Genomic DNA, 16,063 nt, shown 5'->3' with positions numbered 1-16,063 from the left:
ATTAACATCAGTTAAAAGCACCACAGCAGCCAGTGAAGGCATGTGGAAGTGCATTTCTTGCTCAGCAGTCTGGGTGCTGTAGGTCATGTGAGGAAGTTAGCAGGAATCCAGTGTATTGGTGAGGAGTCTCAGGTGTTGCACAGATTTTCTGTATCTTGGATAAACCATTTATTCTCACTGTCCCCAGTTTCTTCTCATGTTGCTTGTCAATTTATAAAATACACTGCAAGCAGAGAAGTGCTTTCATCTATTTATTTAGATGGAATGATTTGGAGCAGAGACCTTTTTCACTGTGTATCCTGGAAGCACTCTTGAAATTCTGTCTCTTTCCTCCAAATAAGCAAACACTCACAATGCACTGCTCCAAGAGGATGGCATTACAGCAGGTAGCACTGCACATAGCTGAATAAAAGATGCCAGCTTTCCACATGCCACCTTTGTGGAGGTAATCTAATTCCATTAGAATTCATTATTGATATTCAGATTACATGGAAGATCCACTGCCCAGCTCACATAAACCAGTCTCTCATGCTGCCAGAAGAGAAGGAGCCAAGCTCTTAACAGAACAATTGCTAAACTGTTTCACGCAAACCCAAACTCCCAGGGAAATTAATAAGAAATAAATTTCACAAAAGGCTTGTATTTATTTATACTATGAACTATCACAATAATCTTCCAAAGGAGAAAAATATGATTCAAGAATAATTCACCAGAAGAATAGAAAGGGGTCTTAAGGGTAAAGAGGCTTCTTAGATTCCAGAAAATAGAAAGAAGCCACAACTTATCTGAGAGCTGTCTTTAATTATTTAAATTTCTAATGAAAAATAATTTACAAAGCCAACATGGGCTGTCTTAAGCAAATTGATTTCTTAAAACATTTAAAATCACTCAGACATTTCACTTCTGTCTGTGTTGCTTCTTCCTTTCATTCCTGCAGCACTTTCCCCTCTGCTTGTGCAGATCAGAGTAGCTGTCACTGCAGAACAGCAATCTCATTTTGTTTACTTTGTGTTTCAAAGGGAATCGAACAAGCCCAGGATTCACTTTCTCTAAACAAATACTGGCAAGACAAAGGTATCACAGCTATTCTGGGGACAAGAGGTTCGCTGAGATGGGAAATGGTAAAGACTGGCAAGAAAAAAACAGTCAATGTGTTTTTATCTGAAAAAAAGTTAATCCTTTTCACAGCCTCATTTTCTTTGCTTTTGAGATAGCTCTCCTTTTTCATTTAGGTTTTAGAGTTTTAAGCTAAGGGAAGCAAGAAACTGAGATATTTCCTTTGTTCCCGTCAAGTAGCTTGAACAGTTCGAGAACAGAAACCAGTCGGAGCAGTGTGATTAGCGTAGCCAATTAAGGTGGATTTGCATATTCACAACGCAGCTATCGAGAAATAATTCTGCAGAGATAACGGAGTGTGGCAGTGCCTGAGTGCCAGTCAGAGCAGCCTGGCACTGTGCTGTGCGGCGCTTGGGCAGTGACCCCGGGGTGATGCTGCACCAGCCTGGCGCAGCCGGGCAGGGGAAGACTGGGCAGGCAGGAGCAGCCTGGCCCTGCACGCTGGAAAGGGTTAATCTGCAACCTGCTTACCCAAATGCAACAGCACCTGTCCAATGGGTTTGTTTTTCCAACATTCATTCCAGCTACGGTTTTTTGCTACCTGACAGTTTTTCCTCTTGGGAAGTTTGGTCCACGGGCACGGTGAGGGGCAAGGCGGTGGGTGAGCTTTGCAAGGTGCACGAGGGCAGCTTGGATGGATGGATCACACAGGGTGTGGATGGTAAAGCTCTGCTTTCTTCTGCCCCAAAGGCTTTTCACCATGGTGGTATCCAAGGACCAAGCAAGAAAGCAAAACAGCCCTCTGGGAAACCTTGTACACTGTGTTGGATAAAACAGCAGCTTTGTTATCTTTGAAGGTGAAAAATCAGCTTTTGCACTACAGCAACAGCAATCTGTGCTCCATCTCAGTAATGCTCTGTGCTCCATTCCCAGTCATCTCTTACCAACAACTGCATCACTACAAACATTTGTGTGAGCATGGAGTGGCTGAGTGCGTGGCACACAGAGCCAGCTGCACCCCAAGCCCGTGGGATCTGCATCCCCAGGAGGCTCAGCTCTCTCACCAAGGGGCTGACAGGTGATTGGCAGTGTGCAGCATCCATGGCTGCTGATTTGAGAGGGAAATACAGTGGGTTCTGTCCTTAATGATCCTGCCTCCTCCTCAGCAGCTGAAGTCATGGTGTGCAATTGCAACAAATGGGGTCAGGAGGGACTCCCTGGAATGTTCTCCCAGGTACAACTGCACAGACCACATTCACCTTCAGAACTGCTGTGGGAAAGGCAACAACACAGAAATTAACTCATGGTATTCACTGCTACAAAATATCAAGGAAAACTTAATGAAATGCCTAAGGTGGGACCATTACAAAAATCCTAAGTTTATAAACTGGTATCACATCCACCGGGGTAAAGACTGAGCTCTCAACCTCCAGGCCACAAAGAGGCATTAAGCATATTTAACTGTGGAGAAATGTCTCTCTCCAGGAAGATATATCTTTCTGTAATCACCCACAGTAGTCATTTTACTCTGGAATACTCACTCCTGGTTTATCTAGTCCAGTAACCCATGGAGGATTTTTTTTATTTTTAATGGTCTCCATCTATGATTATCCACAATTGTCACTTTCCTTCCTATCCCCTTTGTGGCACCAGCTCTTTATTAGAAACTTAATAAACTTTGTGTATGTTCTAAAGATAATATTGAAAACGTAAAATTGTGTTCTGCATTTTATAATTGGTGTGGGAAAAAAAAAGGGGGAGATCTAATCCTATTGGGCCTTCTCTTTTGCTCTCTCTCTCTCCCTTTTCCCTTTTGATGGTAAGCAGCAAATTTTAATTAGCTTCATTTCCACAATTCAGTCATGCATATGTAATCTTTGTTCACACTTTTATAAAGTAAAATTAAGTGAAAGAAATGGGGTAATAATAGAAAGCTTGTCTGAGCAGAACAAATGTGAATTATCCAAGGTAAGGAAAGATGACTGGGACTACACAGCTTGAAGTTCTGCCAGGTTTGAGGTGATTTTTTTGGAAACAGAAGTGCATAAATAATGCACAGAAACAGGTGCTGATTATCCTGTTTGGGGCATCTTTTTGTTCATTGCGTACTTGGGCTGCTGAGGTACAGTGATAACCACTGAATGTGAGGAGACTGTTTAATAACAACTTCCTAATGTTTCTCTTTTATCATGAACTGCAAGTGTCACATGAGCTTGTCTAGTTAATAAAAATCACTTTGTGAGCCCACTGTTCTTAGATTTGGCACTGGAGCAGATCACTTTTCTGGGCCTCTCTCTATTACAGCTGCAAAAGCTGTACTGTCGTTTTGCATTGTAATTTAAAGGTTTCCTAATCTATATACACACCCTCTAATTAAATGTTTCCAGGGGTTACCTTGGGAGCCTTCAGTGCTATGGTTTGAAACTAAAACTAAAGACTGCATTCAATTCTATCTCCCTGGGTGAGACACAGGAGGGGGAAGAACATTTGCATCCCTGCTACTCCAGATTATTTGAAAGCATTGGCATGACTGGGATTACTGACTTGGTTATTTCTGTTATCTAACAGAGACGATGGAAACTTGAAGGGAAACAATCCACATGTCTAAATCTAGAGCTCATCTTATTTTATAACTTCCAAGAAGCCTCTTTAGAATCTGTCTAAGCAGTTATTTTAAGAAGCTACCAGTTCATTAGCAGCAGCTGAAAACCAGAACCTCCTGTTGATGTAAATCAGTCAGTGGCTGCACAGGCTCCATAACCAGTGCTGCAGATGCTGAGGTCTTCATTAAAGGAAATGTGAAGTAGTGAAGCATGTGGGCAGTAACACATGCAGCAGTGAAGTCTGAAGCCCAGGGAATGTTAAACTCATGAGGAGATACGTTCTCTTCAGTGCCATTCACACACTCAGCCTGACAACCAAACCACAGTTTTAGGACAAACACCTTTTCCTCTAACAGGAAGTGACTTTCAGATATGAGGGGCTTGCTTTTTTTATTTTTTCCCTCTCTCGAAACCTGCTGTGCTGCCATTGACTAAGGATAGCCAAGATTTTGGTTAATGGTTAACAGTTAACCACACAGACTCTGACTTCCTTCTGCTGGGGCCAGGACCAAAAGCTGCTTTGCTTGCTGGGGAACAGGCAAGCGTGGAAAGCAGAGCAGTTCACACCACGTAGGGCTAGAGAACAGAGGCTTCACCCTATGGAGAAAGGAGGAGGAAAATCCAAAAAGCACAAGAGGTGTTTGCTATAAAGAAAGGTAAGAGCTGAAACATTTTCCTGTTTAACTTACTGACTCAGAGGCTGTTGCTCACAAACCAACAACCCCCACAGGTGTGGCTGGTTGAGACACACTCCTTATACCTGACTGCTCGGACATGTGTGGCTCAGGGAGAGCGGCAAAGTGAGGAAGGATCTGTTTGCTGAGAACTTGGAAGTTGGAGAGGGCAGGAGAGCACCTCCTCTACCCTGGGACTGCTCATGGCAGGAGAGACACCCACCTCAGACTGTTCTCCTCTCATTGACCACAGCCATGTCCCAGAGTTTGAGGTGGCCCTGTGGGTCAAGATCACCTTGGCCTTAATCTATATCTGCATCTTTGTCGCGGGTCTTTTGGGCAACAGCATCACCATCAAAGTCACCAGGACCCTGCAGAGGAAAGGCTACCTGCAGAAGGAGGTCACTGACCACATGGTGAGCCTGGCTTGCTCTGACCTGCTGGTCATCCTCCTGGGCATGCCCGTGGAATTCTTCAGTGCCATCTGGAGCCCCTTTTCTACCCCCAATGGCAACATTGCCTGCAAGCTCTACTACTTCCTCTTCGAAGCCTGCAGCTATGCCACCGTGCTGCACGTGGCCACGCTCAGCTTTGAGAGGTACGTGGCCATCTGCCACCCCTTCAGGTTCAAGGCTGTGTCCGGACCCCGCACGGTGAAGCTGCTCATTGCCTTTGTCTGGGGCACATCTGTCATTGTGGCTCTGCCCCTGCTCTTTGCCATGGGCACAGAATATCCCCTGGAGATCATCGAGGGCTACGAGAGAACGAGTTCCTGTGTCAAACCTACTCCCAGGCACTACATTCCTGAGCTGAAGCACAACATGACAATCTGCACCTGCCTCTCCTCCAAGTGGTCTCTGTTTCAAGCCAGCATCTTCAGCGCCTTTGCTGTGTACATTGTCGTGCTGGGATCTGTCACCTTCATGTGCCACAGCATGATGCAAGCCCTGATGACCCACAAGAAAGGGACAGTGGCAGTGAAGGGTGGACTAAAGCACCAGGAGCAGTACCTAAGGAAAAATGAAAGTACAGAGGGCAAGAGCTCCAGGAAACAGATCACTTTATTCCTGGGTAAGAGCCATGTCCTACTCTCCTCCCCTCCCGCCCTACCCCCTTTCCACTTTTCCAGAAACCTCCGTTTTTATCTCACCAAGCTCTCCCAAAGGGTTTGAAAGTGGTACAAAATGAGGGGTAATACTTTTGGTTGCGATGATGCATTTCAAGAAGCCTGATGTTTCTGTATGTTTTTGGTTCTTTTTGTCATTAGAACAGGTGGGAGGGAAATAGGAAGAAAAATCTACTTACTGTCTGCTATTTTTGATAGATTTTATTACATGCCTACATGCAGCAATATGGGTGACAGGCTGTTGCAGCTTGACCTTTGGGGTAAGAATAAGCAACAGTTGCCTGGATAGAAAGTAGCTCTACTTGGATGTTTTCCCACTAAATTACAAATATGAGTGTATTTAGTAAGGCTGCTGATGGGAGGGAAGACTGTCTTGCAAGATCTCAAGCTCGTCTCTCTGAAGGCATTTCCCTGTTAATTCAGGATGCTCCTTGGAGAGTTCTCAGCCTCAGCACTTGTGGCTGTGTTGCATTTGAGCATTAAGGAAGCTGGACTGGAGAGTTGATTTGGTGGTCTCACAAATTGTGGTTGCCCTCTTTGAATTTTTTTCCTCTGGTTTTATTTGAAGGCCTGTAACCCTGAAATTATGTTTGATTCTGATCTGTCTCACCACATTCATCAGACAAAAACCTAATCGAGCTGTCATTCCACCAGTTTGGAATCTTTCTGGGCAGTGATCCATGCAGTCTCCACGTTTGTTGATAGTCTTATAGGCACCCTTAATCATGTCCTGCCTGCATTACTGTTAGTCCCTGTTTTGTTGGGTTGCTTATTGTGATGCTGGATTTAATAAATGAACCATCTAGGGTAGGAATGCACAGTAGACCCAGTATTTCTGTGCTGCTTTTTGGTGCTCTGACTGATATGGCAGAGAAGGACTTGAAATTTGTGCATCTGTCCTCTTCTACAACTTTAAGTAGATTCGATTTTGTATTATATTTTTCTTCCTTTTCAATATTTTTTTCTCCTGAGGATTCTCTGCTTCCTCATCTAGTCCTGCTTTTGCCATGGTCTGTGTCAGGCCATGAAGCTGGCATGAAAATGAAGAAATCATCTCCTCTCACAAGGTGTGCAGAGGCCCCATCTGTGGTTTGTTAAAAGAGCTCTGTGTCCCTCACTCCAGTGACAGTATGGATTTCTAGGGTTCAGGCTCAGCAGTGGAGCTAAACACCTGTGGCACAAAGCAGAAGAAGAGATCTGCTCTTGAAGTGCTGCCTGGGGGATCCTTAGATATGTGTGGATCTCCCTCCCCTCGTACATTACCACAGCTACATTAAAGCCAAACCTAAGTTCCAAGTCCTGGCTAGGTTGAGAGGGGAAGGTAAATTGCCATGACTTTTCCTCCCCTTCTTGATTATTCTTCCTAGTACTCTAGCATGGAATATGAGATGCAGTGTTACTTGGAAAAGTGCTGAATAAATGAAAGCAACTGGTTTGCCCTTTATGATAAGGGAATTTGCCACCCAGTGTATCTGACACTTCCACTGTACTCTCAGCTTTCTGGAGGCAGGAGATACTTGTGTGAATTCCCCAAAATTATTTTAGTGGCAAGACTCTTAATACAAGTCTTGCTAATTTACTTGGCTTGGGGAATAAATTCGTAAACTGAGGAGGAAGAAACCCTGCCTTGCATTTCTAAGAACAATGCAAAGCAATTTAATTTGGAGATTTCATAATAGTGATGCTTTAGGGCAGTTTTAACCCAGAAGAAATGAACATATAAATTGTTTACAAATTGCTAAATTTAAATATTGTGATTTAGAAGTCCTCTTTGTTTTTCATTTAACAGATGGGTCAAATTAAAACCAATACTTGCACATTCACAGCATATTTCACTTTTAATGTGAAATGTAAATGACAGTATATAGCATCGTGTCTTTGTACATCTAACAGCAATAAAAACAATTTAGCATTTTCTTCTGGTTGTTAGAAGTGATAAGTTCTATAAAACAGAGATTAAAATCATAAATCTGACTATGAGAAAAAGCTAAGTAGAGGATGACACCGGGAGGAACTAATGCTTTTTTAGTGTCGTGTTATTGTGTGGCACTCGAGAACATTCATGGAAATCAATTGTAAATGTTGAAAGTGAAAGATTACTTGCCACAGATGGTATTGATGCTTGCAGGAGGGGCTCTGGATGGGGTGACAACACTGCAGAAACTGGGTAGCTGAAATAAGTCTGAAAACACTTGGCTCTTTCATGAAATGCAAGTTTTAACAGTATTTAAAACCTCTTAATATGCTTGACCCACCCTGACAGGGATCAATTTAGTCTTTGTGGCTACTTGATCTTGTCTTTCTCTTATGGCCATGAAGGCAGTGACCGCCTAAATGGTCACAAGGTGACACTGGGGACCTCTTGCTGCCCCAACACCTGAACTGAGGCCCCTGCACTGTAGCAGAGAGCTCTCAAGAAAAAGTGGGCTTGGAGAGCATATATCTTATAATTATAAATGTTGTAAGTGGATTGTAGCAAATACAGAAAGGGAATGTAAAGGAAAGATTCCATAAAAAAGAGCACCAACTAATGCAATAATTATAAATATTACAAAAAGAATGCTTCCATAGCTGAAAGTTAAGAATCTTTAGGAAGTGTTAACACTGGGAGAGGGGAGCAGTATGGGATGAGCTGCTGGAGCTACACAAGCTGCTGAGGGAAGGCACCACCAGCAGTGCCTGCTCACTGGCCATGGCTACACCAATCTGGTCATTGTCCAGAGGCACGTTTGTACAAAACCAGCTGTGTGGTTTGTCATCACACTGGGCCTGACTCTACAACAAAGTGAGCTCTGATGATCTCAGCTGAAAAAGGTTTCGGTTCTAAAGCTTCAGAGATGTTTCCCTTGGCAGCTTCAGTTTGAGCTTCTGCTAAAAGCCTTGACCATTTTGCATAAAGCAGCCTCAAGCCTACCACAGCACAGACATTGAAATAAGAGTCCATTAGTGCTGCCACATCCTTTTTCTCTGTATTATACACTTCCATCTGGCCCTTTGGAGCAGCACTCCTCTGTTTCCACAGATCTGCTGAGTGGGGCTGCTGGGCGTGGTGGGTGCTTTGCCAGTTGACATCCAGGCAGCATTTTTCTATCTCCTGCCCATGATGCAACATCTGTCCTTCCTGAGATGTTCCATCCAGAAGAAAGAAATATCAAAGTGATCTGGCTGCTATGGAAGTGTTGGTGGAGGTGAATTAAAGCACTGCTGTAGCTGCAGCAGTCTGCAGGAGCCAGAGCTGATGCTGGACCTGCCTAGCTGCAGGCCCTGTTGGTACCATCCAGCACCATCAGCTCCTCTGGGACATGTGAGGCAGGAAATTCCCACTGTTCCCTCTTTCCCACCTATACAGAACTGCAACTTTTCTGCCTTGGGACCATCTGATGAAGGACGAATTTTGCTTGGACACCAGATATCCTACAGCTCTTTTAATAAGAAGGCCAGGGAATTTGTTATAACCTACAGCAGTGCCTTCATTTGAGAAAGGCAGTGTTGTGGAGGTTTTTAATTTTTATAATGTGGTGTAACACTTAAGTGTGTCAAATACACTGAGTGTCAACCTGAAGGCAGTGGCAGTGGTGGTTTCCTGTGATGTGGTATGGTACAGCCAGCTTCAGGGCAGGTCTGCTTTACAGGGCAAGAGCAGCCAGAGGTTTCCTGACACTGGTGAGTGCCATGGAATGAGAGAGAGTCCCTGTCTCTAAGTAAAAAGAAAAAAAAAATCTACATAGATTAAAAAAAATCTAGATAAAACCTTGACTCAGAACTTCAAAGGATCTCTTAGAACTTCAGATAGAGCACCATTTTCTTCCCATATACTGCTGCTGGCAGTTCAATGCTCTGCTCAGAATAAAGGTATTTTGTATAGAAATAGCCTCTCCAAAGATCACTGAAGAAGTGTATTTTGTAAGGCACTTGGCAAATTACTTCAGAGTACTTCAAGTAGTTGTGAAAAACGCATGGTTGTCATCTAGATATGACTCAGGCCCGCTGTAATTCGACAATAGACTTCTGTTACAAGAAAATTAGATGCTTCTTCATAGGCTGGAATTTGTTTGGGTTTTTCCCTACTGAAAAAGCTAAAGGTTAGGGATAGAACAACAATGAAAAGAATAACCTAATTTATGAGGTTCCAGAACACAGCTCCAGCCCACGTTCTTTAAACTCAGCTTCATTGACTCCTCTTGGTTCATTTCTTTAATCATTCCATCAAGCTGCCTTTCTTCAGGCACCTTGCTGCAGATGTGTCTGAAGATAAGTAAGCTGGATATGATTTTAATCTCTCTGTGTTTTCTATGGTGGTTCCATCCATATGTTTTCCTGAGCAGGCCTTTGAATTCCACAAGACAAGTAGAAGGCTCAGTGCACTGACATGGGTGGACACTTAGACCAACAGACCAGGGTCTGGGGCATCCACCCTCTGTAACTAGTAAGTTTTTTCTTTTAGGTCCTGCTTCTTGGAAAAGTGATAAAAGCAAATTATTTTCCTGCTGGTGTTCAGTAAAATTTGTCTTCCTCTTCTCTGCAAAAGCATTAACCTGGTGTCAGTGGCAAAACCAATCAGTGCTGTTGAATGCTGGTAGCACAAAACTGAAGCTCAGCTATTCAACAGGTGACAATGGAAAAGCTGCATTGAGGGATGTTGGCTTCTCAGGCCAATTGTGTACAAATAATCTCCTCTGAAGAGCGGGGGAACTTCTGTCAGTTAAAAAAAAAAAAAACCACAGTAAAATAGACTCAAGGCAAACTTCCAAAATCCAGACATCTGACATCTGTATGTTCAGGTTTCCCACACAGCAATTTAAAAAGGAACATATGGAGAGCCCAGCATAATTTCCCTCCCTATTGTACAGAAAGCAATTTATCTACTCCTGCTTTTAACTGGACTCATGTAATAGAAGATTGTGCTTTTGGCATAAGTGGACACTCTTCCTTTCCTCCTACACTGAGGGATGGCAAAACAACACCAAGAGAAATAGAATCGAAGAATAGGGACTAATTGAGGCCAGCACCCCCAAGGTATTTAAGATTTTTGTAGTTTTAATGGAAAAATCAATGTGTGATTACACTTTGCATTAGAGTACTTAAAAATTGCTTCATCATGAAAAGTCTGCAGCTTTGAAAACAACCTCACCCTGCAAATACTGTAGTCAGAGGAGCAGATTCACCACTAATGTAATTCACATAATTCCCCATATATGATACCTTGGCAGATAGGGTGTCTGGGGACACCTGAGTTCTTGTTTTGCATGGGAAACCCATGAGGACAATGAGTGCTTAACTGGTGCTTTGTTAGAGTTGTGGCCATGCTTCTGTCTTTCACCCTATGCCCACAAGGAAGCTGGGATTTCCCCTGCTCTGTAGGGACTTACAGCTTTGATTCTTTGTGCTTCAGCATCTGTGCTGCCCAGAGAATAAGTGCCCAGCTAAGATTCCTGAAGTACTTCTGCCCTATACTTACAGCTGCCCAAAGTCTTTAAGCCTCATTAAGGACCATTACCCATGTTGGCCCTAAATTTAATATTATTAATCTCTCTCTTTCTCTCTTACAAGCTGTAGTTAATAAACCTAGTGGCCCTCGGTTCTTCTGGCACTCCTAGGTAAATGCTAAGAGAAGGAATTAGGGAAGTTCAGGCAATATCCCTCACTGTGGCAACCTAAGCCAAGAAACAGGCCGGGGACTGCTGCCTTTGGAGTTGAGGACAGGCTATGTCACCTCAGCTTCTGAAAAATACACTCTGTATCATGGCAAACCCTCCCCAAGACATGTTTTCTTACAAGTAGAAACCTTGGAAAATGTCTTTTTCTTCTGAGTGGATAAGAAAGCAGGAAGATTTATTTCTCTCGAAGTGAAGAAATACAGATGTTGCTACAGGTATGAAGTGGATTAACTTCTACTGCCCTTATTTTTTGGTCAAGAGATTAATGTCTTAAGCATTAATTTCCCAGTTTCTCTATTTTCTTGCTCTCTCTTCTGAGCAAGATGTCATCTCAAATGTAGATTGCTCTTGCAACTCCCCAGTTTCAGTAGGTAGGAGTCATTTGTGGGAAGTTTACAGATAATTTATTGGAATCTTCACCTGTGAAAACTAAATGCATTATCTAATCCTCTGTTGTTTCATATTCAAATTATACCACAGCTCCTGTAATTAAATCTTTTGTTTTCCTATCTGATGTTGGGGCCATTATCTTTTAACAATGATTGCAAGCCTGTGAATTTTAATGGGGAAGAACTTTAATATCTGTGCATTTGTTAGTGAAGCTTTCAATTTTGTTATTTATTATCTTAATGACACAGGGTGTCACACTGAGTGCACCCTCAGCACATCTGCAGATGGCACCAAGCTGAGTGATGTGGCTGACACTCCTGAAGGACAGGATGCCTTCCAAAGGACTTGGACAAGTGTCCAAGGCCAGGTTAGGCAGGGCTTGGAGCAGCCTGGTCTGATGGAAGGCGTCCCTGTCCATGCAGGGGGTTGAAGCAAGATGAGCTTTACAGTCCCTTCCAACCCAAATCATTCTGTGGTTCTGTGATTATCCCACATAACCTCTTGGTTTACTGGAGGCAACATTTGTGTAAGAAACAGAGAACTGACCAGTATCTTAAAGACTTCTTCTCTTTCATTGTAGCAGGTGAGTTCCTAAACCATTGAAGATAAACAGAGATTTCAAATTCTATTTGGCACAATGTGCTGTAGCAGTTTTCCAGCCTTTTTCTGAGGGTATCATAAGCTTATACTGCTTAGGTGAGAAAGCAGTTATCCTTCTGATCTCTGCTATTCATGGATGAGTAATATCAAGGCCAGAATATTATGGATTAAATGAGTCTGCCAAGAACCTTTTAATCTTATGAATTGTGACTTTCAAGGAAAGGTGAAACTGAGAAAGAGGTCTGGTACTGTGATGAGCTAACTTTTCCATGTTTCCTCTTCAGCTGTCTCTGAGTTTCTTGTTGTTGCATTAATTCCCTCTTAAAAGCACCCAGCATTTTTGTTCTTATCAATTTTTGGAATAGGGAAATTAAGTTGAAATGCAGATATGAGGTTAGAGTTGGGGATCCATCAGCAGGTGGATGTTGTTACAGAAGCATGCAGGGAGAGTTCTGTGAGTGCTCAGAAAGCACTTGACAACCACCTGCAAACAGAGGCACAGGTGTAACAATTAACAGGAAACGAAACTTTAATCATCAGTATAAAAACAACAGGGGTTCATTAGAGAAGATAACATTTCTTAGCCATCTATCCTTGTCCTCGGTGTAAATGGTTTTCTTTTCCCGTGTTTGATTAGGCAGCATCTGCTCCAATCTCTAGCTGAACCTTGCAAAGGAGCTCAGCCCCTCTCAGAGGGTAGTGTAAATATATTGTCACTGCTCACACAGCATTTCTGCAAATCCACCTCGATTTGCTCCTCCATATATTATTGCCAGCTTGCTTTTTGTTCAGTGTAATGATTGTCTTACACAGCTAAATGAGCAGCTACCTCATGCCCAGGCTTTTCGTGGTGTGTCTGGTATGGTGCTGCTGAAGGTGATTTTGATTTGAAGAAATATTAGAAAACTTTATTGATTGCTCCTTCATAACCAAATCCCTGGAGTTCAGTATATACCTATGCCTTCTATATAATAATTATATAATATAATAATCTATATAATTCTTCTAATTGCTGTAATTGCAGTTACTGCTGTAACTGCCCTTTTACCCTAAGGCACAAAATTTAAATTGTGAAACTTGCTGTTGTGGAAGCCAGATGTAAAAATGAGATGTTAAAAGAGGTTAAATATAACCTTGAAGGATAGTGCTGACAAGAACAAGATAAAATCTCCACTCTAGAAACTCCTGATACTGCCAAGACCTTGGTGTGAATAGAACAGGAAAATCCCTGGTTCCTCCTCCTGCAGATCTCTATGTGGGATCATCACAGAGAGAAATTAATGGGCAGGTGAGTCCTAGGTCTGTCCCAGTATGTCTGCTTCCAATATGAAACTTTCTGTATATGCAAAACCAGGCATGCAATCTGTCTGCCTTCAGCCAGGCACAGGAACGTGAGCTTTTTAAGATAGTAGAACAAAAATTTTGAGTACACAGGAGGAAAAAAAAGGGATTGAAATGCTCTCCCTCAAATTTTGGTTATTTTTTCCCCACATCCTTCTGCCCCTAAAATGTAAACTTTTAAAGAAAAAAAGGTGTTCATTTCTGAGTGTTACTTACCTCTGTTGTGTGTACACCAAAATGTGTCTTGTTTGATAAGCTCCAGTATTTGCTGATGTTACAATTCCTGTGCCTCACATTGTCTCTCTCACCAATAAAGACAACTTTTGTGCTCCCTGAGTTTGAAAATCAAGCTGACATTTGTCCCTTAAAGACACTGAGAATGAAGGTCCCCACCAGTTGAATCTCTTAGTAATGCTTAAAGATTTCTGTAGAAGAAAGTTCTTGAATCTGCTAACACTGAACCAAAAATCAGAATAAAACTTTTAAGGTAGCTAAAGGTTGCAGTACGCCAGCAGCAGAGTACACAGATATTCAAACGGTCTTTCTTGTGAACACAACTGTTAACATGTCAGGTTTTAACCATGAGATAAGAACCAGTGTTGTGTGATGAAGGTCAAAGAGAAGTCAAAAGCAAGCATGCTGGTGCTTGCCCTTGTCCTTCAGACAGTGAAATTGCTAAAAGCCTTCTGACTCTCTGTCACAGGTTTACTCAACAGACCTTTCTGTTTGCTTCAAAGAAATGTTTGTCTAAAATGGGAGAAATGGGTTGTGTCACAGGTGTCCATAAGATGGTGTTTAAGGGATTGTTTTGTCTTGAAAGCCAAAATACCTAAGCCTTTGTGCTAATAATGATGGCATCAGCTTCTGCCAAAGTGCGTAAAAGCATGTATTGGCATTTTCAGACATACACAAACTTTTGAATCTTGAATGATGATTCTGTAGCTAAGTGAATCTTAATGGTTTAGAATATATTTATTTTTAAACTTGAACTTCGAAAAAATGCAATGTGTAACTACCCATATTGAGGTTGGAGGAAAAAAAGGCTACAGAGGTGGCTGGAGAATGGAGAGATAGATCTTTAACAGAAGCTAAAAAGAGGTTGCATCGTTTAACATGGCAAACAGAAGAATTCAGCTGGCTCTGAGTTATCTGTACAGTGGGGCAGTGAGTGCCAAGGAAAGAGGAAGATCTGGTTTATACCCTCGTTTGAAAACCCTGCAAAAGGGATTGAGAAACAGCCATATGCAGAGTGACTCTGGGCACAATCAGTCTGATTTCACTGTGCAATGGGTTAAGCCTGGCAGGTTAAGCATGTTCAGACACTGCCCAAGGAGCCCAGCCTGTTTAAGTCAGGTTATGTCAAGCAGTTTGCAATTGCCTACAGTTGCAGAGCAAGGACGCTCCCTCCAGCCTGTGCACCTTCCTCTTCAGCTTAGAGACTTGAGTCTGAAAGTTGTAGTACCCTTGATTAAGTCCACATTTAAAGAGCTTTAAATCCATGCTGACTATAGATTTGCTATAAAAAGAACCAACCAAAAAACAGCAATAGAAGAGGAAAATGAGAAAGTTCTTCTGAAACAGCTGCTCTGGTGGGCACAAAGGGCCATCCTCCCTCAGCTGGAGCAGTGTCTGTGCCTGGGGAGGTTTGTGACTGTATTCCTCTTCTTCCCTTCAGTGCTTCCCTTGTGCTCTTTCTTGGAATTTTTTCCCCACCTGGTGTACTTGGAGGCAGCCTTGGGAACTCATTGTTTGAAGTTAATGTCTGGAGACTGAAGCTTTCCATTGGCTGGATTCCCTTCCCTTTTCCTGCCTCCTGCTCATGTACACGTCTACTGAATTCTAAAAAGCTTTTTGATAGCAACTTGGAATTTAAATGTCCCCTTTCTATTTGTCTCCTGGTCCAAGCCAACATCTGAATGCATTCTTTTCTATTACCAAGAACATATTGACAATTTAGGAAACATTGTCCTACAGTGCAAACACTCTGATATTACAAAATACTGCCATGTTCTCTGCATTGATCTAAATGAGAGCATTGGCACAAGAACTAATAGGTCTACAGGGACCATGAATGAGCAAAGACAGAAATGAGAAAATTTCTAATCATGAGAAGGACATGGCCAGGGACAGTTTTACAATTGGAGAGTGGGACCGAACTCATTCAGTTTTTGGGGTACAGAATGTGATCATTTCTGCAAGTCTGTGGTGTGGTTGCCTGTGCTGGCAGTGGAGACACGTCTCTGGCCATAAAGCCAAGGACTCTGCTGGTTTGGAAGGAAAAGACTGGAATGGAAAAGTCATGTTTGGTGCTCCTTGATGTGGCCTGTGTGTCTCTGTGTCCTTCTTTGGGAGACTGATGAACTTGCAAGGTCCAGCAAGCCTATGCAAGCTGAACATTTCAGATACCTTTCAAATATCTTTTTCCAAAAGGGAGCTTTGAGAAAGGTGGCCTGGGACCACACAAGTCTCCCTTGGTGCACATCCAGATCTCTGCCTGTAGGTGAAGGAGCCATTTCTTGCATGTTTTTGTCTCTGAATCGTGGTAAGATATTCCTGTGCTGCTCCTCCTCTTGCCGCCCAGATGCACTCTGCCAGGCTGCCCTGGTGCCCTCCTCC

General features: G+C 42.7%; 1 protein-coding gene across 1 annotated transcript; it reads left to right on the top strand.

Moving 5' to 3' along the window:
* The first annotated feature begins 3,145 nt into the window (after nt 1–3,145).
* Nucleotides 3,146–6,093, top strand: GPR39 (G protein-coupled receptor 39). Its single transcript, XM_068196788.1, has 4 exons — nt 3,146–4,315; nt 4,390–5,404; nt 5,601–5,605; nt 6,028–6,093. Exons 2-4 carry the CDS (start codon nt 4,537–4,539, stop codon nt 6,091–6,093), a joined length of 939 nt encoding a protein of 312 aa, XP_068052889.1. The 5' UTR covers nt 3,146–4,315; nt 4,390–4,536.
* The last annotated feature ends 9,970 nt before the right edge of the window (nt 6,094–16,063 follow it).

The sequence above is a fragment of the Anomalospiza imberbis genome, chromosome 7 (genome assembly GCF_031753505.1).
Source record: "Anomalospiza imberbis isolate Cuckoo-Finch-1a 21T00152 chromosome 7, ASM3175350v1, whole genome shotgun sequence".
Classification (NCBI taxonomy): domain Eukaryota; kingdom Metazoa; phylum Chordata; class Aves; order Passeriformes; family Viduidae; genus Anomalospiza; species Anomalospiza imberbis.
This window is presented reverse-complemented; position numbering and strand designations above follow the sequence as displayed.